The 25,992-nt window shown below is 43.5% G+C and overlaps 1 protein-coding gene and 1 pseudogene across 1 annotated transcript in view; both read left to right on the top strand.

Moving 5' to 3' along the window:
* The first annotated feature begins 1,576 nt into the window (after positions 1-1,576).
* Positions 1,577-25,992, top strand: part of LOC147961658 (uncharacterized) — a 62,346-nt gene continuing 37,930 nt past the window's right edge. The window contains exons 1-2 of the mRNA XM_087533890.1: positions 1,577-2,662; positions 17,892-17,901. Of these exons, the coding sequence (XP_087390016.1) occupies positions 1,577-2,662; positions 17,892-17,901 (1,096 nt within the window). The remainder of the gene's footprint in view (positions 2,663-17,891; positions 17,902-25,992) is intronic.
* LOC147961660 (uncharacterized) lies at positions 24,009-25,395 on the top strand (annotated as a pseudogene).

The raw sequence follows: 25,992 nt of genomic DNA, 5'->3' as shown, positions 1-25,992 counted from the left end.
TCAAGATCGTCACCACGCCGTCGTGCTGACGGAACTCTTCCCCGACACTTTGCTGGATCAGAGTCCGGGGATCGTCATCGAGCTGAACGTGTGCTGGAACTCGGAGGTGCCGTAGTTTCGGTGCTTGATCGGTCGGGCCGTGAAGACGTACGACTACATCAACCACGTTGTGCTAACGCTTCCGTTGTCGATCTACATGGGTACGTAGATCACACTCTCCCCTCTCGTTGCTGTGCATCACCATGATCTTGCGTGTGCGTAGGAAAATTTTGAAATTACTACGTGACCTAACAACGTGTGGGCGTCTTGCCCACATGCGTGGTTCCACGTCCGTTTGTGGGTGCACGAATCTTGGCATATTTGTGGTGCCACGTAGGACTGGACTGATGTGTGGGCATTCACCCGGTCGCCCACACATTCGTTTCACCACACGGAGGGGCCGGTGTGTGGGCGTTTAGCAATTCGCCCACATGCCAGTTTTCACTCACGCACAAAGGCTGGTGTGTGGGAATTTGCCATCTCGCCCACACGCCCGTCTCCTCTCTCCACACCCAAGCCGCCAGTTGCCATGCGTTTTGCAGTGTACATGGCAACTGCCCTAGCGTGCTTGTAAGTAGACCAGACCATATATGGCAACTGCTTAGTGTTAGTAGGTGGTAACTGTCTCTTTGTAGCGCTACACGGCAACTGCCTAGTGTTAGTAGGTGGCAACTACACAGCAACTGTCTAGTAGGTGGCAACTACACGCCAATCTCTTTGTAGCGCTACACGGCAACTGCCTAGTGTTAGTAGGTGGCAACTCCTAAGATTTTCAAATCATGGCAACTGCTTAGTGTTAGTAGGTGGCAACCTCTAAAATTTTCAAATCATGGCAACTAGAGTAAACCAGACCATACATGGCAACAACTGCAGTTGTCCAAAATGGCATCTGGCACTTGACCTGAGATGGCAACTGCAGTTGAGCAACCATGGCAACTGCAGTTAAACGGACATTGAAGAGGGTCCGGACCATGGCAACTGCGGGGACGCGTGGTGACTGTCATGCGGGGCGTGCGGGACCGTGAGGTAGGTGGCTAAGAGAGGTCGTATGGGCGTTATGCATTTTGCCCACACGTAGGAGTGTGAGAGAGGGACCGCAAGGAAAAAAAAGGCGTGTGGGCGCTAGTTCTTTTGCCCACACGTAGGCGTGTGGGCTGATCCTCTTAGACACCACACAAAATGTGTGGGCAGACCCCTTAACGCCCACACGTGTGGCAGTTATCGTCGTCCTATTTTTTTAAACAAAGTACAATCGAAGTCCTAATATCAAACTGCAATTAATTGCCTTCCTAATATTAACGTGTACTTGTCCCTCTAAAGGGAAGGAAAAAAAACGAAGACGAAAAAACTAGAGAGTCCCAACCCTAGCGGCACTGCAATCTCGCGCTTGGTACGGCTTCGGTACGAGCGGCGGCTGCCTGCGATACTCCCCTTAAAACCCCACGGGAACAGATCCCTAATTCTCAACATATTACAGGTTTGGTCGCCGCCGATCGCCTACAGCTTCCGGTGGTTCCCCAGTCGATCGAACTCAATCATGGCCAAAGGTTCGTGCCACACAATCCCCACAAGAAACAGCCACCGCTTCCTGTTCCGGGTAAGATTCGTGCCGCCCGAGGTTGGCCCTCTGTTGGCGACGACCGTCGTGGCTGGATGCAAATGCGTTGCGTATTCTCATGGAAGCGGCATCATCCTGGTTCTCAGCGTGTTGGCTGAGTACCCCGTCATAGAGAGCGCTACCAAGATGTCGACGCACATGGTTTTACTCGACAAAACAGGCTCACCGGCGCCTTCCGTGCGGACAGTGGGATTCAACAGCGCGCCCATCCCTGCGTTCACGGAAAAAGGAGCTGCTTACATCCTGCTGGTAGAGAGGGATGATCTCATGGCCAACTGTGTGGTGGACGACTACTTCCAGGCGCTGTGCTCCGTTGACATCAGCTGGGAAAAAAACTGGACACCTCCGGCTTCACCACCGGGTCTGGGTCATGATCTGGCCATCATGCTTGGTAAACAAGACCTCACTGATGTTTCCTTTGACGTCGGCGGGGAGAGCTTCAACGCACATCGCTTGGTGCTCGCGGCCCGATCGCCCGTCTTAAGAGCGCAGCTCTATGGCCCGATGGCCGAAAGCAAGATGACTTCGATCACCATCCAAGACATGGAGGCCTCCACCTTCCGATCTTTGCTCCATTACATGTATCATGGTTCGCTACCCGATGCCGGCGAAAATGATGGTAGTCGCCATGTTGATAGGCGTCTGCTTGTAGCCGCTGATTTCACGTCCACCATGGCACAGTACCAGCGTCTGCTTGTAGCCGCTGATAGGTATGGGATGGAGGAGCTGAAGATGATCTGTGAGGACAAGCTATGCGGCAACGGTATCACCATAGACAGTGTGGTCTCAATGCTGGAGCTCGCGGAGGACCACGTCTGCCCCAAACTCAAAGCTCGGTGCTTTGATTTCCTTGCCGATGGTGACAATTTCAAGATGGCCGCGACGTCTGGTGAGTACCTCCATTTGATGCAGAGTTTCCCGACCCTCTTGGTCGAAGCGCGGGAGTGGTTCAAGATTGCACGTGAAAAAACGACCATCATGAAACCTCCTCAGAAGAAGACTAGAGTAAACTCGAGTATGGCTGAATAACGATGGAATTAATGGTGATACATAAATGTTGGTAATTACAAGCCTGTTACACTGGCATGCCCTTCATCGACTACATCATGTGTGCTTAATTAGTAGTTGCAGAAGAATACTCCTTGCCTGGCTTACCTATCATTATTTCAAGTTCTTGTTGGATATTCGTAATGTTGGGTATTTCTTCTGAGCTACGACGGCAAGTTTGAATGATATTATAGGCTGTATGTTGCTACAATTGTGTGAGATTCCCTTCTTTTTTTGTGGATGTTGATAGTCTCGAGAATCTTGTCTATATTCTTTTGAGCGCTGGCAGCAAGTTGAGTGAAACTGTATGGGGATTCGAACTGTATGTGGTCGCACAACTAGAATACATAACCGTATTAACCAGAATAAGTCGGATTAGTTCGATATGCTTGCAGTACAAAGGATAATAACTAAAGTACATGGTGATTTATGCTTCCATTGCCTACAGTACTTATCGTTCTTGCTTAAGGTTTAAGATTTTGATGGCATTCCCTTTAGCGTTAGGTTTAAGATTTTGATGCAGTTGCCGTTAGCTGAAGCAAGCTGGAATTGTGTGCTCGCTTTCAGAACATACGATCGCAGAGCTACATATACATTATTTCTGTATGTAGTCAACAAATTGTAGTATGTAGTTATTTTCTTTCATTTGGGATAAAGTTCAGTTTGGATGCTCATGCAACTAACATCAAGCTATTGAGTCCCTGTGATGAGCAACGCTTATTTTGTAAAGTCATAGCAATATCTTCGTATGCCATTCCACTTTTCTCATTTTGTTTGTTAAAATATGCCAGTGTTTCAAGAAATGATAGTAACATTCCGCAACTACGCTTCGACGCCATGGTGGACTGAATTGAGTGCATGCAAGATGAGCCTTTAGCGGGCCCAAACAACTTTCCTAGATTATGAAAACAAGTTCTCCTTGAATAAGATTTCTAGTGTAACAACCTAAAGCAGTGTAACCCAGGGGTAAACCGGCGCTCCCTGCGTCACCCCCCTCGCGACACAGAAGCGAAACCTAGCTGCCGCCAAAAAAGTTCCTTCCGGGCCATCTCTGGCTGCCGCTGCCGCCGGCCTCTGCTGCGGTGTATGCGCTGCTATGCTATGAGCTCCTCGGCATGGTTTCCTTTCGGCTCAATGAGGCGGTCCAACCTCTATGTGACGTCGTTGACTCCATGCGAGGTTGGATGCTACAAATTGGGAGTTTTCTGGAGCGAGCTAAGATTGCACTAGGTAGGCTCGCCTTGGTGCCACCTGTGTTGCAAACATCTCATGTATCCCGCCCTCTCGTTGTGGCTGATATCGGCTTTGTGGACAAGAGGGGCGTGGGGCTTCATGGCCATTTAACGCCTCATGCTAGGGCCTGGACATCGTCGTCTGTCGTCAGAGGGTCCGACAATCCATGTGGTCATGGCTACTGTATTGCAGATCGGGCCCGAGCTTCTAAAGCTGTGTGGGGAATCGGCTCTGCCTTAATCCGCCGGGCAACTGAAGGTCAATTCCCTTCCACACCACCACTAGAGCCCATCCTAACCATCAGCTTCGAGGAGAAATGTTGTTTGGATGTTGCAGTCCCTCACTCACCCAAGTCCGATGTAGGCTGTTTGTTGGAGTGAGGGAGGTACTTCAACATATCTTTTAAAGGAGTAATTACAACCTCTTCACCGAGAACTGGTCCGATGTAGGCTGTTTGTTTTTTTAGAGAAAATTCATTAGCTCAATTTTATAGATTAACCCATCACGACAAATGCCATCCCAGAAATGACAAGCAGGTTCGAGAACAAAGTAAAGGTACAACAGGCTTGATACAAACCAAAGGAACAATCCGCGGGAATGACAGGTAGGCCTCCCAAAATCATAGAGAAGGGTAACTAGCTAGGCAGGGCCACATAAGAACACTGTTAGATAATAACGAGAAAAAAAGAGACAGCGAGAAATGGATTTTTACGTGGAAATCCTTGCGGGAGAAAACTACGGACGCACGAAGGCGCAATCACTATAAGGAGGAGTATTACAAGCACGAACAACATGCCGTCTTAGGTGCGACTACATGGTGTATATATGAGGGCAATACATGAGAGTCCTTGGAGGACAAGTAAACGAGTTGTGCTCGTACGCGTCGACGTCAACGCAAAGACCCACACCAGTTGTACTACGTCTAGTCCAACACGGTATAATTTGGATCACAATTTAACAATCTCCACCTTGATCCAAATTCCCTTCAGTAGTCGAACAAAGTGAATAACTCCATCCAAATCAGTATAAACACCTTGTGCGTCAAAGTCCATAGGACTAGTGAGAAATACCAACTAAGCCTGAGCAAAGCTCAAACTTATTGGTCGGAACTGGCTTTGTCGTCATATCAGCAGGATTATCATGAGTATTTATCTTGCATACCTTCAAATCGCCTTCAGCAACAACATCTCGAATATAATAAAATCTGACATCAATGTGCTTTGTCCTCTCATGATACATTGGATTCTTTGTAAGATATATGGCACTTTGACTGTCAGGAAATATGGTAGGGCAAGATGAATCTCCACAAAGCTCAGTGTACAAACCTCTCAACTAGAAATAGCCATATACTCGGCATCAGTAGTGGAACAAGCCACAATAGACTGCAAAGTTGCTCTCCAACTCACAGCACAACCACCAACGGTGAAAACATAACCTGTGAGTGATCTTCTCTTATCCAAATCACCAGCAAAATCAGAATCAATAAAACCAACAAGTCCATCTCCAGTTTTCCCAAACTATAAAAATAAGCATTAGAAGTACCACGCAGGTATCTGAAAATCCACTGAACTGCTCTCCAATGCTCTTTTCCAAGATTAGTGTGACGCCCGGATAATCAAGCTACAGTAAACCTCTGCTAAAGATGCCACGTCACCTCTGTTATTGTTGCTAATCTCGCGTTAGTTCGAAATCGATTCGAATTCAAATTCTAAATTAAGCAAACAATAAAAGTTTTCAAATAATAAATAATAAAATGTTCAAAAAGTAGCAAATAGATCATGGGTAATATTGGTGGAGAAATCACACTCTTATAAAGTAGCTAAATGCTCTAAAATAAATAAACTATGGCTTAGACTATTATTTAATTCTTTTAAAATAGTAAATATGTTTTAACTAAAATTAATTGGGTACCAAACTTTTGGTGGCAGTAGTATATTTAGAAGAACTAATTTAGATACTAATTATATAGTTTACAAAATTAAGGTTAATTGGAAAATAGGATAAAGCAGAAAATAATAAAATGAAAACAGAAAACTAAAACAACAAGAAAAAGAGAAGGAAAAGTGCCCCTGGCCCAACTGGGCCAACCGGCCCAGCTGGCCACTTCTGCCAGCCCGGTCGTACCGGCCCAGCCAGCGCCTACAGCCCCCTGGGGCGACCGAACCCTAGCGATCTCCTCCCCACTTCCCTCACGACTCCCCACTCTTCTCTCTGCCTCCCCCCGACTCCCTCTGGATCGAGGCAACGACCCCCCGACCCCATCGTTGATCCCGCCGCACGTCGCCCCCGGACCGCCACCGCGCTCCCCCGTCCTCCTCTGGACGCTACCGCGCTGTCGTCCATTGCCCCCGACGCGCCACCTCGCCGCATTTGACCTCGCCTCCGCCCACGGCCACCGCACGACCTCACGGTCGATCTACTTCACCGGAGCCTCCCCACCGGTCTGTCTCCTCGCCGCACGTTGTCCCCAACGACCTCCTCGACCCCCGCTGCCCGAATCCCTACCGCCCCTGTGAGCTCCCCCTCTCCTCTCTCCCCTGTGCGCCCTGCCTCTCCTCCGCGCTCGGCTCCGCCGCCCGCCGGCGCCCGCGGACAGCCGCACCCGGCCAACCCTACGGTGCCCCGCCCACGTGCGCTCGTCCTGTCGCCCGCTTCCCCGCTGCTGCTTACCTCGCACGCCCGCTGCAGCACGTGCCCGCCGCTCCGCTCCCCCTCACGCGAGCCTGCGCCGCCCCCGCGGCCAACTCCGGTGCCCCGCCGCGCCTCGGCGGCCGTCGCCCGCTCACCCGCAGTTGCTTAGCCCAGTGCCCGCTTGGCTCCCCCAGAGCCAGTGACCAGTGGGCCCACGCCCAGAACAAAAAAAGAATTAGTTAAAAAGGTAAATTAATAAATAATTATTAAAATTAATTTATTAATTAATTAAAGCCCTAATTAATTTAATTAATCATAAATAGATTAATTTAATCATTAATTGACCTAATTAACTGTTAGTTAATTAATCAGTCAATGACATGCGGGACCCTCACGTTAGTTTGACCAGTCAACACCTTTGTTGACTGCTGACGTCATGCTGATGCAATAATACTAATTTCGAATTAATTTAATAATAAATTAGAAAATGATTTAAAACTTTAAAAAATTAATAGAAAATAAACCGTAGCTCAGATGAAAAAACTTTGTACATGAAAGTTGCTCAGAATGACGAGACGAATCCGGATACGCAGCCCGTTCGTCCGCCACGCGTCCCTAGCATATCAAACCTACAACCTTCCCCCTCCGGATCACCTGTCCGAAAACGTGAAACACTGGGGATACTTTCCCGGATGTTTCCACCCTTCGCTGGTACCACCTCCTACCGCGTTACGGCACACCTAGCACCGCTGCTACCTCTTGAGCTTGCGTTCGTTTTCCCCGAAGAGGAAAGGATGATGCAGCAGAGTAGCGTAAGTATTTCCCTCAGTTTTTGAGAACCAAGGTATCAATCCAGTAGGAGGCCACGCGCAAGTCCCTCGTACCTAAACAACACAAAGAGCTCAACGCAACCAACGCGATTAGGGGTTGTCAATCCCTTCATGGTCACTTACGAAAGTGAGATCCGATAGATACTATTTTTGGTATTTTTGGTATAGAGATGCAAAGTGAAAAGTAAAAGGCAAAGTAAAAACAAAGGAAAAGTAAAGTGATGGAGATTGATATGATGAGAATAGACCCGGGGGCCATAGGTTTCACTAGTGGCTTCTCTCGAGAGCATAAGTATTCTACGGTGGGTGAACAAATTACTGTTGAGCAATTGACAGAATTGAGCATAGTTATGAGAATATCTAGGCATGATCATGTATATAGGCATCACGTCCGTGACAAGTAGATCGAAACGATTCTGCATCTACTACTATTACTCCACTCATCGACCGCTATCCAGCATGCATCTAGAGTATTAAGTTAAAAACAGAGTAACGCTTTAAGCATGATGACATGATGTAGAGAGATAAATTCATGCAATATGAAATAAACCCCATCTTGTTATCCTCGATGACAACGATACAATACGTGCCTTGCTGCCCTTTCTGTCACTGGGAAAGGACACCGCAAGATCGAACCCAAAGCTAAGCACTTCTCCCATGGCAAGAACTACCAATCTAGTTGGCCAAACCAAACGGATAATTCGAAGAGACTTGCAAAGATAACCAATCATACATAAAAGAATTCAGAGAAGATTCAAATATTATTCATAGATAGACTTGATCATAAACCCACAATTCATCGGTCTCAACAAACACACCGCAAAAAGAAGAAGATTACATCAAATAGATCTCCACAAGAGAGGGGGAGAACATTGTATTGAGATCCAAAAAGAGAGAAGACGCCATCTAGCTAATAATTATGGACCCAAAGGTCTGAGGTAAACTACTCACACCTCATCGGAGAGGCTATGGTGATGTAGAAGCCCTCCGTGATGACGGCCCTCTCCGGCGGAGCTCCGGAACAGGCCCCAAGATGGGATCTCGTGGATACAGAAAGTTGCGGTGGTGGAATTAGGTTTTTGGCTCCTGTTCTGATCGTTTGGGGGTACGTGGATATATATAGGAGGAAGAAGTACGTCGGTGGAGCTTCGAGGGGCCCACGAGGCTGGGGGCGCGCCCTAGGGGGGCGCCCCCACCCTCGTGACCGCCTCTTCGATGCCTTGGCGTAGGGTCCAAGTCTCCTGGGTCTTATCCGGTGAGAAAATCATGTTCCAAAAAGGATTTTTCTGTTTGGACTCCGTTTGATATTCTGTTTCTTCGAAACACTGAAATAGGCAAAAAACAGCAATTCTGGGCTGGGCCTCCGGTTAATAGGTTAGTCCCAAAAATAATATAAAAGTGGAAAATAAATCCCAATATAGTCCAAAACAGTAGATAATATAGCATGGAGCAATCAAAAATTATAGATACGTTGGAGACGTATCAGGCATCCCCAAGCTTAATTCCTGCTCGTCCTCGAGTAGGTAAATGATAAAAAGAGAATTTTTGATGCAGAGTGCTACTTGGCATAATTTCAATGCAAAATTTCTTAATTGTGGTATGAAAATTCAGATTCGAAAGATTCAAGACAAAAGTTCATATTGACATAAAGAATAACAATACTTCAAGCATACTAATAAAGCAATTATGTCTTCTCAAAATAACATGGCCAAAGAAAGTTATCCCTACAAAATCATATAGTCTGGCTATGCTCTATCTTCACCACACAAAGTATTTAAATCATGCACAACCCCGATGACAAGCCAAGCAATTGTTTCATACTCTAACTTTTTCAAAACTTTTTCGATCTTCACGCAATACATGAGCGTGAGCCATGGATATAGCACTTATAGGTGGAATAGAATGGTGGTTGTGGAGAAGACAAAAAGAGGGGAAGATAGTCTCACATCAACTAGGCGTATCAACGGGCTATGGAGATGCCCATCAATAGATATCAATGTGAATGAGTAGGGATTGCCATGCAACGGATGCACTAGAGCTATAAGTATATGAAAGCTCATCAAAAGAAACTAAGTGGGTGTGCATCCAACTCGCTTGCTCACGAAGACCTAGGGCAATTTGATGAAGCCCATCATTGGAATATACAAGCCAAGTTCTATAATGAAAAATTCCCACTAGTATATGAAAGTGACATAACAAGAGACTCTCTATAATGAAGATCATGGTGCTACTTTGAAGCACAAGTGTGGTAAAAGGATAGTAACATTGTCCCTTCTCTCTTTATCTCTCATTTTTTTTATTTGGGCCTTTTCTCTTTTTTTATGGCCTCTTTTTTTCTTCTTCTTTTTTTATTTTTCGTCCGGAGTCTCATCCCGACTTATGGGGGAATCATAGTCTCCATCATCCTTTCCTCACTTGGGATAATGCTCTAAAAAATGATGATCATCACACTTTTATTTTTCTTACAACTCAACAATTACAACTCGATACTCAGAACAAATATGACTCTATATGAATGCCTCCGGCGGTGTACCCGGATATGCAATGAATCAAGAGTGACATGTATGAAAGAATTATGAACGGTGGCTTTTGCCACAAATACGATGTCAACTACATGATCATGCTAGCAATATGACAATGATGGAGCGTGTCATAATAAACGGAACGGTGGAAAGTTGCATGGCAATATATCTTGGAATGGCTATGAAAATGCCATGATAGGTAGGTAAGGTGGCTGTTTTGAGGAAGGTATATGGTGGGTGTATGATACTGGCGAAAGGTGCGTGGTATTAGAGAGGCTAGCAATGATGGAAGGATGGGAAAAAATGCGTATAATTCATGGACTCAACATTAGTCATAAAGAACTCGTATACTTATTGCAAAAATCTAGAAGTTATCAAAGCAAAGTATTACGCGCATGCTCCTAGGGGGATAGATTGGTAGGAAAAGACCATCGCTCGTCCCCGACCGCCACTCATAAGGAAGACAATCAATAAATAAATCATGCTCCGACTTCATCACATAACGGTTCACCATACGTGCATGCTACGGGAATCACAAACTTTAAGACAAGTATTCTTTAAATTCACAACTACTAAACTAGCATGGCTCTAATATCATCACCTCCATACCTCAAAACAATTATCATGCTTCAATATTCTCTTAGTATTCAACGCACTCAAAAGAAAAATTCACAAATCTTGAACACCAAGCAAGTTATTATTAAGCGAATTACCATGCTATTAAGACTCTCAAAATAATTTAAGTGAAGCATGAGAGATCAATAGTTTCTTTAGAACAAACCACCACCATGCTCTAAAAGATCTAAGTGAAGCACATAGAGCAAAATTATAACGCTCAAAAGATATAAGTGAAGCACATAGAGCAAAACTACATAGCTCAAAAGATATAAGTGAAGCACATAGAGTATTCTATCAAATTCCAATTCATGTATGGCTCTCTCAAAAGGTGTGTACAGCAAGGATGATTGTGGCACACTAACAAACAAAGACACAAATAATACAAGACGCTCCAAGCAAAACACATATCATGTTGGTGAATAAAAATATAGCTCCAAGTAAATTACCGATGGAAGTGGACGAAAGAGGGGATGCCTTCCGGGGCATCCCCAAGCTTTGACTTTTTGGTGTCCTTGGATTATCTTGGGGGTGCCATGGGCATCCCCAAGCTTAGGCTCTTGCCACTCCTTGTTCCATAACCCATCAAAAGAATTCACCCAAAACCTGAAAACTTCACAACACAAAACTCAATAGAAACCTCGTGAGCTCCATTAGAGAAAGAAAACAAAAGACCACTTCAAAGTACTGTAATGAACTCATTATTTATTTATATTGGTGTTAAACCTACTGTATTCCAACTTATCTATGGATTATAACATATTTTACTAACCATAGATTCATCAAAATAAGCAAACAACACACGAAAAACAGAATCTGTCAAAAACAGAACAGTCTGTAGTAATCTGTAACTAACGCAAACTTCTGGAACCCAAAAACTTCTACCAAAATTAGACGACCTAGACAATTTGTTTATTGATCAGCAGCAATTAGAATCAATATCACTTTCTGATGATTTTTAATAATTCGGGCACTGAACGCAAAGTTTCTGGAAATTACAGCAAGATCAAATAACTATCATCCAAGAAGATCCAATAGGTCTAGCTTGGCACAAACACTAATTAAAACACAAAACCACATCCAAACAGAAGGTAGATGGGTTATTTATTCCCTAACATAAGAAAAACACAAAAAACTGAAAATAAATTGGGTTGCCTCCCAACAAGCACTATCGTTTAACGCCCCTAGCTAGGCATAAAAGCGAGGATAGATCTAGGTATTGCCATCTTTGGAAGGCAATCCATAAGTGGCTCTCATGATAGTTTCATATGGCAATTTTATTTTCTTTCTTGGAAAGTGTTCCATGCCCTTTTTTAATGGAAATTGGAATCTAATATTCCCTTCCTTCATATCAATAATCGCACCAACCGTTCTAAGGAAAGGTCTACCAAGAATAATAGGGCAAGAAGGATTGCAATCTATATCAAGAACAATGAAATCTACGGGCACATAATTCCTATTAGAAACAATAATAACATCATTAATCCTTCCCATAGGTTTCTTAATAGTAGAATCCGCGAGATGCAAGTTTATAGAGCAATCATCAAAATCATGGAAATCTAGCAAATCACACAAAGTTTTGGGGATAGTGGAGACACTAGCACCCAAATCACACAAAGCATAAAACTCGTGATCTTTAATTTTAATTTTTATAGTTGGTTCCCACTCATCATAGAGTTTTCTAGGGATAGAAACTTTCAACTCAAGTTTTTCTTCATAAGATTGCATCAAGGCATCAACAATATGTTCGGCGAAGGCTTTCTTTTGACTATAAGCATGAGGAGAATTTAGCACGGATTGCAACAAGGAAATACAATCAATCAAAGAGCAACTTTCATAATTAAATTCCTTGAAATCCAATATAGTGGGTTTAGCAACATCTAGATTTTTATTTCTTTCAATCCCACTTTCATCAATTTCATCATAAAGATCTAAATACTCCGAATTTTTAGAACGCCTTCTAGGTAAGGGAAGATCATATTCAGTTTCATCAAGATTCATATTGCAAAACAAAGATTTGATAGGGGACACATCAATAACTTTTAGATCTTCATCTTGATTTTCATAGGAATTGGAAGAACACGCTTTAATAAAGGCATCTTTCGTAGCACGCATCCTAGCGGTTATTTCCTTGCACTCATCAATGGAAATTCTCATAGCTTTGAGAGACTCATTGGTATAATGCTTAGGAGGAATAGATCTAAACTTTAAAGAATCAACCTCAAGAGAAATTCTATCAACGTTCCTAGCCAAATCATCAACTTTAAGCAATTTCTCTTCAAGCAAAGCATTAAAATTCTTTTGTGAATTCATAAACTCTTTAACACTATTCTCAAATTCAGAGAGCATCTTATTAAAATTTCCATAAGAGTTGTTGTAGGAATTTCCATAATTATTAGAAGGATTACTAGGATAAGGCCTAGGATTAAAATTCCCTCTATACGCGTTGTTACCAAAATTATTCCTACCAACAAAATTCACATTAATAGATTCATTATTATTCTCAATCAAAGTAGATAAAGGCATATCATTAAGATCAGAAGAAACACTCTTAGTAGCAAATAATTTCATAAGTTCATCCATATTTCCACTCAAAACATTGATTTCTTCTATCGCATGCACTTTTTTATTAGAAGATCTTTCAGTGTGACATTGAGAATAATTAACCATAATATTATCTAGGAGTTTAGTAGCATCTCCTAAAGTGATTTCCATAAAAGTGCCTCCCGCGGCCGAATCTAAAAGATTTCTAGAAGCAAAATTCAATCCGGCATAAAAGTTTTGTATAATCATCCACAAATTCAAACCATGAGTAGGGCAATTACGTATCATTAATTTCATTCTATCCCAAGCTTGTGCAACATGTTCATGATCAAGTTGCTTAAAATTCATAATATCGTTTCTAAGAGAGATGATTTTAGCGGGAGGAAAATACTTAGAGATAAAAGCATCTTTGCACTTGTTCCAAGAATCAATACTATTTTTAGGCAAAGACGAAAACCAAGCTTTAGCACGATCTCTAAGCGAAAAAGGAAATAGCTTCAATTTAACGACATCATTATCGACATCTTTTTTCTTTTGCATATCACATAAATCAACGAAGCTATTCAGATGAGTAGCGGCATCTTCACTAGGAAGGCCGGCAAATTGATCTTTCATAACAAGATTCAACAAAGCAGTATTTATTTCACAAGATTCAGTATTGGAAAGAGGAGCAATCGGAGTGCAAAGGAAATCACTATTGTTGGTACTGGTGAAGTCACACAATTTGGTGGTATCTTGAGCCATCGTGACAAACAAGCAATCCAACACACGAGCAAACAAAAGGCAAGCGAGAAAAAGGCAAATGGAGGAAGAGAAGGAGAAGGAGATGGGGAAAGAGAGGGCGAATAAAACGGCAAGGGTGAAGTGGGGGAAAGGAAAACGAGAGGCAAATGGCAACTAATGTAATGCGGGAGATAGGGATTGTGATGGGTACTTGGTATGTTGACTTTTTGCGTAGACTCCCCGCCAGAAATTCTTCTTGCTACCTCTTGAGCTTGCGTTGGTTTTCCCCGAAGAGGAAAGGATGATGCAGCAGAGTAGCATAAGTATTTCCCTCAGTTTTTAAGAACCAAGGTATCAATCCAGTAGGAGGCCACGCGCAAGTCCCTCGTACCTACACAACACAAAGAGCTCAACGCAACCAACGCGATTAGGGGTTGTCAATCCCTTCCCGGTCACTTACAAAAGTGAGATCTGATAGATAATATTTTTGGTATTTTTGGTATAAAGATGCAGAGTGAAAAGTAAAAGGCAAAGTAAAAACAAAGCAAAAGTAAAGTGATGGAGATTGATATGATGAGAATAGACCCGGGGGCCATAGGTTTCACTAGTGACTTCTCTCGAGAGCATAAGTATTCTACGGTGGGTGAACAAATTACTATTGAGCAATTGACAGAATTGAGCATAGTTATGAGAATATCTAGGCATGATCATGTATATAGGCATCACGTCCGTGACAAGTAGATCGAAACGATTCTGCATCTACTACTATTACTCCACTCATCGACCGCTATCCAGCATGCATCTAGAGTATTAAGTTAAAAACAGAGTAACGCTTTAAGCATGATGACATGATGTAGAGAGATAAATTCATGCAATATGAAATAAACCCCATCTTGTTATCCTCGATGACAACGATACAATACGTGCCTTGCTGCCCCTTCTGTCACTGGGAAAGGACACCGCAAGATCGAACCCAAAGCTAAGCACTTCTCCCATGGCAAGAACTACCAATCTAGTTGGCCAAACCAAACGGATAATTCGAAGAGACTTGCAAAGGTAACCAATCATACATAAAAGAATTCAGAGAAGATTCAAATATTATTCATAGATAGACTTGATCATAAACCCACAATTCATCGGTCTCAACAAACACACCGCAAAAAGAAGAAGATTACATCAAATAGATCTCCATAAGAGAGGGGGAGAACATTGTATTGAGATCCAAAAAGAGAGAAGAAGCCATCTAGCTAATAACTATGGACCCGAAGGTCTGAGGTAAACTACTCACACTTCATCGGAGAGGCTATGATGATGTAGAAGCCCTCCGTGATGACGGCCCTCTCCGGCGGAGCTCCGGAACAGGCCCCAAGATGGGATCTCGTCGATACAGAAAGTTGCGGCGGTGGAATTAGGTTTTTGGCTCCTGTTCTGATCGTTTGGGGGTACATGGATATATATATAGGAGGAAGAAGTACGTCGGTGGAGCTTCGAGGGGCCCACGAGGCAGGGGGCGCGCCCTAGGGGGGGCCCACCCTTGTGACCGCCTCTTCGATGCCTTGGCATAGGGTCCAAGTCTCCTAGGTCTTATCCGGTGAGAAAATCACGTTCCAAAAAGAATTTTTCTGTTTGGACTCCGTTTGATATTCTGTTTCTTCGAAACACTGAAATAGGCAAAAAAACAACAATTCTGGGCCGGGCCTCCGGTTAATAGGTTAGTCCCAAAAATAATATAAAAGTGGAAAATAAAGCCCAATATAGTCCAAAACAGTAGATAATATAGCATGGAGCAATCAAAAATTATAGATACGTTGGAGACGTATCAACCGCGCATTGTCATGTCTTCCATCGTCATGCTTATGTTTGCATTATATTTATTGTTTCTTCCCCCTCTTCTCTCGTTAGACACCGAGACCGACGCCGCTGCTACCCAGTACGACTACGGTGTTGACGACCTCTCCTTGCCAGAGCAACCAGGCAAGCCCCCCTTGATCACCAGATATCGCCTATTCCTTCTCTCTACTGCTTACATTAGAGTAGTGTAGCATGTTACTGCTTTCGGTTAATCCTATTCTGCTGCATAGCCTGTCATTGTTGCTATAATTGTTGATACCTTTACCTCCTATCCTAATGCTTAGAATAGGATGCTAGTGTTTCATCAGTGGCCCTACACTCTTGTCCGTCTGCCATGTTATACTACTGGGTCGTGACCACTTCGGGAGGTGATCACGGGCATATGCTATATACTTTATACTGTTACATTACTTATGATACTGTTCGGAGATGGGGGCTGAAGGGGCAGGTAGCTCCATCCCGGTAGAGGTGGGCCTGGGTTCCCGACGGCCCCCGACTGTTACTTTGGGGCGGAGCGACAGGGCAGGTTGAGACCACCTAGGAGAGAGGTGGGCCTGGCCCTCGTCAGCGTTCGCGGATACTTCAATTAACACGCTTAACGAGTTCTTGGTATTTGATCTGAGTCTGGCCACTGGCCTATACGCACTAACCAACTACGCGGGAACAGTTATGGGCACTCGACGTCGTGGTATCAGCCGAAGCCTTTGTGACGTCAGCGACTGAGCGGCGCGCGCTGCAATGGACCGTAAGCTCGCGCTTGTATTAAGGGGGCTAGGTCTGCTTCCGGCCGCGTTCGCAATGTGCAGGTGTGCAATGGGCGATGGGCCCAGACCCCTGCGCCATAGGATTTAGACCGGCGTGCTGACCTCTCTGTTGTGGCTAGGTAGGGCTGCGACGTGTTGATCTTCCGCGGCCGGGCATGACCCAGAAAAGTGTGTCCGGCCAAATGGGATCGAGCGTGTTGGGTTATGTGGTGCACCCCTGCAGGGAAGTTTATCTATTCGAATAGCCGTGATCTTCGGTAACAGGACGACTTGGAGTTGTACCTTGACCTTATGATAACTAGAACCGAATACTTAATAAAACACACCCTTCCAAGTGCCAGATATAACCCGGTGATCGCTCTCACACAGGGTGACGACGAGAGGATCGCCGGGTAGGTTTATGCTATGCGATGCTACTTGGTGAACTTACCATCTACTCTCTTCTACATGCTGCAAGATGGAGGGGGCCTGAAGCGTAGTATTCTACGGGATTAACTATCCCCCTCTTATTCTGGCCTTCTGCAGTTCAGTCCACCGATATGGTCCTTTACACATATACCCATGCATATGTAGTGTAGCTCCTTGCTTGCGAGTGCTTTGGATGAGTACTCACGGTTGCTTTTCTCCCTCTTTTCCCCCTTTCCCTTCTACTTGGTTGTCGCAACCAGATGCCGGAGCCCAGGAACCAGACGCCACCGTCGACGACGACTCCTACTACACTGGAGGTGCCTACTACTACGTGCAGGCCACTGACGACGACCAGGAGTAGTTTAGGAGGATCCCAGGCAGGAGGCATGCGCCTCTTTTGGTCTGTATCCTAGTTTGTGCTAGCCATCTTATGGCAACTTATTTAACTTATGTCTGTACTCAGATATTGTTTTTTCCGCTGACTCGTCTATGATCGAGCACTTGATTCGAGCCTTCGAGGCCCCTGGCTTGTATTATGATGCTTATATGACTTATTTTATTTGTAGAGTTGTGTTGTCATATCTTCCCGTGAGTCCCTGATCTTGATCGTACACGTTTGCATGTATGATTAGTGTATGATTGAATCGGGGGCGTCACAATTAGCCATGTATCTACTGACAACACTCAATGCATATGATAAATCTGGACGAGAACAAACCATGGCATACATAAGTGAACCAACTGCACTCGAATAGGGAACTCTATACATGTACTCAATATCTGCATCTGACTTAGGACATAAAGCTGATGATAATTTGAAATGTGCAGCTAATGGAGTACTTACTGGCTTGGCATTATGCATATTAAAATGACGAAGAACTTTATCAATATATCTCTTCCGACTTAGATATACTTTTCCAGACGGTCTATCTCTGGATATTTCCATGCCAAGTATTTTCTTTGCTGCACCCAAATCCTTCATCTCAAATTCATTACTCAATTGCTTCTTTAGTTCATTAATCTCTGACATACTCTTTGCAGCAATTAGCATATCATCAATATAAAGGAGCAAATAAATAGTTGAACCATTTGCAGTTTTCAAATAAACACAACTATCATAATTAGACCTTTTGAAACCTTGAGAGAGCATACAGGTGTCAAATCTCTTGTACCACTGTCTAGGGGATTGCTACAATCCATAACGAGAATTCTCTAACTTACAGACAAGCTTTTCTTTTCCAGGAATAACAAAACCTTCAGGTTGTTCCATATAAATATCCTCTTCTAATTCTCCATGTAAGAATGCAATTTTAACATCCAATTGTTCAAGCTCAAGATCATGCATGGCAACAATACCGAGTAAAGTGCGAATAGAGCTATGCCTGGAATCTGGCTATAACCTTTAGGAACTAACCTTGCTTTATATCTTGTCTCATCATTAGGAGAAACACATTCTTTTCTCTTGAAAACCCACTTGCAACGAATATGTTTCTTCTCTCTAGGTAATCTTACTAAATCCCAAGTGCCATTCTTTTCAAGTGATTCCATCTCATCATGCATAGCAGTCATCCACTTATTACTATCACCAGAAATAATAGCCTCGGAATATGAATAAGGCTCAGCATTACCTTCAATTTCTTCTGCAACAGATAAAGCAAAAGAAACAATATTGCACTCTTCAATTAACCTGTCAGGTTTATTAATACCCCGTCCAACTCTGTCACGTGCGAGACTCCAACTAGGCGGAACAATAGGCTGATTTGGAGTGGGAGTGACATTATCATCATTAACGACGGGTTCATCATGTGCATCAACAATTTCATTACCAGATGTATCACCTGAATCAGTAACATGCTCCACCTGAACAGTAGGCTCCTGAATAATAGGCTGCTATTCATTAAAGATAACATTTCTGCTAATAACAACCTTCTGGGTTTCAGGATTCCATAATTTATAACCTTTAACACCAGACTTATAACCAAGAAAGATGCACTTAACAGCCCTAGGCTCCAACTTTCCATTATCAACATGAGCATAAGCAGTGCAACCAAAAACTCTCAAATGTGAATAATCAGCAGGTGAACCAGACCATACCTCAATTGGAGTTTTCTTATTAAGAGCAATAGATGGTGAATGGTTAATGAGATAACAAGCAGTGGAAGCAGCCTCAGCCCAAAAACGCCTATGCAAACCTGCATTGGACAACATGCAACGGGCTCTGAAAATAATGGTCCTGTTCATACGCTCAGCAACACCGTTTTTTTGAGGAGTATAAGGAACAGTGTAATGTCTGACAATGCCTTCAGACTTGCAATAATTCTTAAATTGCTTAGAACAGAATTCCATACCATTATCCATACTAAGTATTTTTACCTTCCTTTCAGTTTGCCTTTCAATCATAATCTTCCACTCCTTAAATGCTGAGAATGCTTCATATTTATGCTTCAAGAAATAAGGCCAAACTTTTCTCGAATAATCATCAATAATTTTCAGCATGTAACTTGCACCACCTAGTGACTTCTTGCGAGATGGTCCCCATAAATCAGAATGCACATAATCAAGAATACCTTCAGTTGTGTGAGTCAAAGTGTTGAACTTCACCCTCTTGTGTTTGCCAAAGATACAATGCTCATAAAATTTCAATTTACCAGGTTCATATCCATCAAGAAGACCTCTCTTATTTAACTCTGCCAAACCAAGTTCACTCATATGTCCAAGACGCATATGCCAAAGGTTAACAGCATCACAATCAAAATTCTTTGAAATAATTGGAGTAGCGTTACCTGAAACGGTAGAACCTCGAAGGTAATAAAGACCATTGGTCGAACTTAAGTCACCTTTCATCACAACAAGGGAGCCTTTGGTGACCTGCAAAACACTATCTCCACCTGAATACTTGTACCCCTTTGCATCAAGGGCACTAACAGAGATAAGATTTCTCTTCATCTTCGAAATATACCGAACATCTGTCAAAGTTCTGATTGTACCATCAAACATCTTGATTCAAACGGAACCTATGCCTTCAATCTTGCATGGTGAATTATCAAAACCGAAAATGGAACCAGCAGAAGTAGTGGAATCAAAAGTAGTAAACCAATCTCTATGCGGGCACATATAAAAAGTACATGCAGTATCAAGTACCCACTCATCATTGGTCTCAGCACATCCAGCAATAATGACAAGAGCATCATCGGAACTATCATCACGAGCAACGTTAGCAGAATTTTCACCTTGTTTGTTCCTCTTTTCCTCGTTCTGCAACTTGAAACACTCAGAGATGTCATGCCCGTCTCTCTTGCAATACCTGCAATACTTCTTGTCTCTGGATTGCGACCGGCCCCTATAGCCGTTTTTACTTTTGCATCTGTTTCCATTATTGGAGTTCTTCTCCTTTGCCCTGCCACGAACAGATAATCCTTTGGCTTGGGATGAACTTGAACCATCATGAGGCACCATTAATTTCATCTTCTCATTAGAGTTCAAAGCTTCATAAACTTCATTAAGCGTGAGAGTATCACGACTGTATAATATGGTGTCTCTAAAATTGGTATAGGAACTTGGCAGTGAACAAAGTAACATTAAAGCAGTATCTTCCTCTTCATACTTAACCTTCATTGCAGCTAGATCAGATATGATCTCTTTAAATTCTGAAATATGATTCAAAACATTACCTTCCTCGGGTAACCTGTGCAGGAATAATTTTTGCTTTAGAGACATCTTGCTGGTAAGATCTTTTGTCATGCAAATCCCTTCCAGTTTTAACCATAGAGCGGCGGCAGTTTTCTCGCTCAAAACTTCCTGCAAAATATTATTATGCAAATGGAGTTAAATTTTTGACAAAGCCTTACGATCAATCCTTAACTCCTTATCAGTCCAGTCCTGAATTCTGATCTTCCCGAAACTATCCAGTGCTTCATCATAGTCGAACTGTGCCAACAACGCCCGCATCTTGACTTGCCATAGGGTAAACCTTGTGTCAGATCCAGCAGCGAAAAATCGTACTTCATGGATGCCATAAGTAGATAAATCTGTGTACACAAAGTAATACAAGGCGGTAGAAAATTTCTTGACAGAATTTAATATTTGGATCAAAAACTAAAACAGATAGCACCTGGTAGTATAGGCAGTGGACATAGCAGACGAATCTACCGAAGAACGAAAAACTTGAAGTGACACGTTTCCTCGGTCCCTCGTGAGGAAGTAGCAGATCTTGTCCTTCACGTGAAGTAGCAAGGCTACTAGATTAACCAGACCTTGAAAATCGTGAGTACTAGTAGTATTTGATTCCTGTCTCCACGTCACGATCGAAAAACAGCCTTTGGACTTGATCCTGTACGTGGAGCCGACAGCGGCAACTCGGCATAGTAATAGCAGCAGCAGACTACGCTGCGTGCAGAACGCGAGGGCGGCCGCTAGTAAGATCGCGGATCACCTTCTCCTCGAACTCGGCTTCGTACAGCGTATCTGAAATGGATCCGAAGCCGGATCGCCTGGTCACGACGCGGCGGCGCACGTAACCCTAACTTCTCTCGTGTCAATCTCGTATCTGTAAACTTGGCTCTGTATACCACTTGTTAGATAATAACGAAAAATAAACGAGAGAAAGAGACATGGACTTTTACGTGGAAACCCTTGCGAAAGAAAACCACGGACGCACGAAGACGCAATCACTATGAGAAGGAGTATTACAAACACGAGACGACAGACCGTTTTAGGTGCGACTACATGAGTATATATGAGGGCAATACATGAAAGTCTTTGAAGGACAAGTAAACGAGTTGTACTCGTACTTGTCGACGTCAACGCAAAGGCGCACATCAGTTGTACTACGTCTAGTTCAACACGGTATAATTTGGATCACAATTTAACAAACACTGGGTGAGGGCGACGGCATTCACATAAATCTAGGAGATAATCATCGAGTTGGCGTTGGCATCCACATCTTTAACGAGTGGAATCCACTGTTGTAGGTGAGCAATCATTTTGAATAAGCAACCACCTGCTTTGTTAGGGAAAATATGTTCGACGATAAACTTGTTACGAGTCGTCCATAAAGCCGAACACAATGTTGCAAAAGCCGACCAAAAGCACGATAAATTCCCTGGGTAATTAGCTAAAAGTGCAAACAAATTTGCAGCAGCAGCATGGTCCTCTGGCCAGTCTGTAACTATTGCACTTGTCAGTCTGTACGGCGGCACGATCGACACAAAAGTTGATCAATTTTCCAGTAATCTCGTTTGGCACCACTCATTTCATTTCATTTGGTAGAAAGGAAATGAAATCTCTGTTAGGGTTTCCTTTGGTCGAAATGAAAATCCAATTGCAAAAAACATATTTGGCTGCTACAAGGATTTATAAATTGAAATGACTCCCATATCATGTTTGGTTCCCAATTTGGCAAGAATTGATAGACCCACACATGGTTTAGTTTCAAAAAGAGCTTCATAATACACAAATGTCGTCTTTCCAAAATTTAACATTCATGCCAACATGAAACAAGTTGCGACACACAATCTTTCATATAATTAAGAAGCAGCTCCATATAGCACAAATCCGCGGTCATATTCAATTCCCATACCAATATGGGTTGACAGCAACCGAAATGCCAGTGAGGCCACCTTGTTGTCACACCACTGCTGCATTTGGATGGCGGCTCTGCATCGGCGAGGCACCACGACTTGACCGTCGCCTCTAAACACAACCAAGCAGTCACATGCCTCCCCAGTAAAAAAGAACCTTTCCCGGATGCCGCGGTAGCTTTTCCGACGAAGACCTTTGATGGCAACAAGGAGAGGAGGGGCAAAATGAGATGGTGTAGACCGGCGACTAGGGTTTCTCCACGGTCGCCTGAGTAAGGAGAACGACTTTCGATGATCAATTTTAGAATATACTCCCTCTGTTCCTTTATATAAAGTGTATTTTTTTGATAAAATTCCAGAATGTAAGGTGCATTTCTTCTAATTCCTCATAATTCTCTTGTTAGCCCTCTAGAAAAGGGAAAGTATCTCTCTTCTAATTGTCTGTATCTCTCCTTGTAGCAAAAGAAGGAAAGTATCTCTCCGTCGATTGCATGGATCTCTTACTTTCCTGGACTAACTGATTTACTTGCCACTAACCAACAAATTTGCCAAGGGTAATTTCGTCGTAACATGTCTATAATTATGTACCTTGGTTACCGTGCCGAAAATAATACACCTTACATAAAGGAACAGAGGGAGTATTGTTTGACATGCAAGGCATGAGCTTTGCCGATTTTATTAAGATAGAAAAACAAAAATGCTGAGCAGACAGATATATGAGGGAAACTAGGCAGGAAACCACAATCGCCCGATTGATTAAGGGCAACCGTTCAAATACTCAGATAACGAAAAAGAGAAAAGAACAACAATTCCGACACCGACCAACTTGACCTCCACTGCCAATGTGTCCACAACCCTGAGATGAGTGAGCGAGTTCTTCAAAAGCGCCTTCAACAAAGAAAATGATCAGGTCCCACCAGTGACGGCAAAGGGGGAAACTAGGGTGGAGGAGAGAGAAGCCGCGGCCTGTGTACCCAGGGGAGGGAGCCGGGAGAGTTTCATGTTAAGTGGTTCACCTTAGTTTTTATTTTAATAATAGAATTCTATTGGAATGCCATATGGGCAAGGGCCTCATGGTGAGTTCCGACTTCAGAGGAGAAAATAAAGAACTCCTCCTACGGTCAATTTCGAGACATCACTGTGTTTGGCAGGTGCCGCTAATTCCAGAGTTCGAAATCTTAAAATCCTCGTTTCCGACCTGGTGGCGAAGCAATCTCGAAACGTGGACACCAGTGTCGCAAAGATGAAACGCCGGCAACGCGGGGATATTTTTTTTAGGTCAGAGCGACGGCATGTCAAATTTCTAAAAGTACATATGGAATGCTGGCACGAGCTGGCATGCAACGCCCACCAATTAGCGCCCAGCATTTGACGGCCGGCTTGGGTCAGCACATAACAACGGCGGTTTAATAATACGAGGACGCGGGAAGAAAATGGACTTGTGGTCTGGTCAAGCAACATAAAAATTTCAGGACAGTGACCCCTTGAGCCCATATATATAGCTGCCGTCCCGCAGTTACAAAAAATAGGCCTTTCCCTCATTGCTTTTCTCCACTCTCCTCTCCTCAGTAAGAATTTGCTCCGCTCAAACACATCAGCTAGAAATGGCGGGCGCCGGAGCTGGAGCTCAAGCCGTTGCCTATACGACCATGAACTTGATGGTCGACATCTTCACCATTGCGCTTCGCATCACACAGATGTAAGTACAAACCATTCCACGAGTTTTTTCCCCCAAGTAATTGCCCAATCGCCAATTTTATAGGAAGCCTTTTTCTTTTCTTTCGACACGCACAACGCTAATGGCACCATTTCTTGCACGTCTTTCAGGTTCGCCGATTCAGAATATAATGGTGCTGGCGAGTTAGTATTCCACAATTTGGTGGTGATAGATAAATCGATCAGCTGTTTCAAGCTGTTCGTCGCTACGTATCATGCTACTCACACCGAGGGGTCTGGGGTGTTTGGGTACGTCTGCTTATTGGGGTTCTCTCTTCACTCATGTGCTATCACACATCATCTCGACAAGAATCTCAAAGCTTGGGTCAGGATCAGGGTAAGGTTTACACAATACTTGACAATACTTGAATGATGCCATATACGAGTATCAGTATGTAAACCCACTTAATTACCACATTATTTTTCTCTTCTACAAACATATAATTTTTCAGACACCAACAAAATTTGCTGCTGTCAATATATGACTTCTGTTTTAACCTTTCAAAATTCTCATAGCTAAGTAGAATTCATACTCAGTTTGATTGACATAACTATATCAGCTATACTCAATCTTTTTTACCACATGGCACATGGATCAAAACTGTACTCAAATTTTACAGATGGTGGGTAAGGCAATATTTGTGGCCGCTGGAGCGTCATTGCTTTGTCGCGGGATGGTAATCCCAAAGGACCATGCTTGGCATACTTCTGTGGTACACACGATCTACATTTGCATAGTCTCTCTTGAGGCCGGCCTGTTGGTACACAGCAAGGTATAAGATAAATGTAGTGCATATGCACATGAGTGCAAGATAAGGGACAGCCTATATATAATGTACATGAGAAATGCAAGAGGTAAATATTGAATTTGTTACACTAAATCGTGGCATAGATAAACGAGGATGGAGGCCCTAAAAACTTGCTCCGCGATCTGCTCATTATGTTGGCCGACACAATCATCGCCATCTACCGATTCGTCTACTCTGTTGGAAAAACAGAAAGCCCATGGGATGCAGAGAAGATTCTCCATTTGGTAAGGTCCATGGTTGTTTCCCTTGTTTGATCAAGCAATAGCTGAAGAATGAACTAATAGTCTAATACTAAGATTTGCAATCCAGGTGGGGAGCGGCCTGCCCGTGTTGATCGGAGCTTGCCTTGTCGGCTGGATTACATACAAGGCGAGCATCCTGCATGTTGTGGTCGAACAGGTAAGGAGGATGAAGATCCCACGAGTTTTCACTGGGAAACAAGAGCAGCATGCCAGAGCTGCCATAGAGGACGATGGAGATGGTGACCCTACGGAGAAGGTGGCGGCGAAATTAGGTGTCGAGGTGGTGGTGTTGCCGGCTTAGTTGTGTGGTTGGGTCGAGAGCTGAGCGCCAGTTATCCCATTTCACAAAATTGTTGTACTTACTGTGTTGTATTGTACTATACTAGTACCTAACTGAATTCAGTCCGAGTGCCATTGTGTTATTTGGATAGGAGGTGGGAATAGTCTGTTTTGGCAAGGAAGTTACCGATTTGAATCCATGTCCTGTTATAGTGATCCAAAACTTGAATAAGGCGACATAGCGAAAATTTCACGGAAAGGAGGGGGAAGGGAAGAGCTTGAGAGAGCAACATGGAGCAAAAACCAGGCAAGACCAGAGCCGCCAAGAATTCATCACAGATCTATATATTGTGGCCCAGTTGGCCAATAAGCTAACTAGAAACAACTGCAGTGGCGTAGCTCTAGATGGCAACATCTCCAAAATTTTGGTGGCTTCGGATTGCAAAGCAGTGGTGGAGGATATTCATAATGGAACATGAGGAATGCATGGCATCAATGTAAAACATATTAAGTTCATTGCGGCTAATTTGAAACCTGCTCTT

The sequence above is a fragment of the Triticum urartu genome, chromosome 7A (assembly GCF_056163025.1).
Source record: "Triticum urartu cultivar PI428250 chromosome 7A, HENAU_Tu73, whole genome shotgun sequence".
Classification (NCBI taxonomy): Eukaryota; Viridiplantae; Streptophyta; class Magnoliopsida; order Poales; family Poaceae; genus Triticum; species Triticum urartu.
This window is presented reverse-complemented; position numbering and strand designations above follow the sequence as displayed.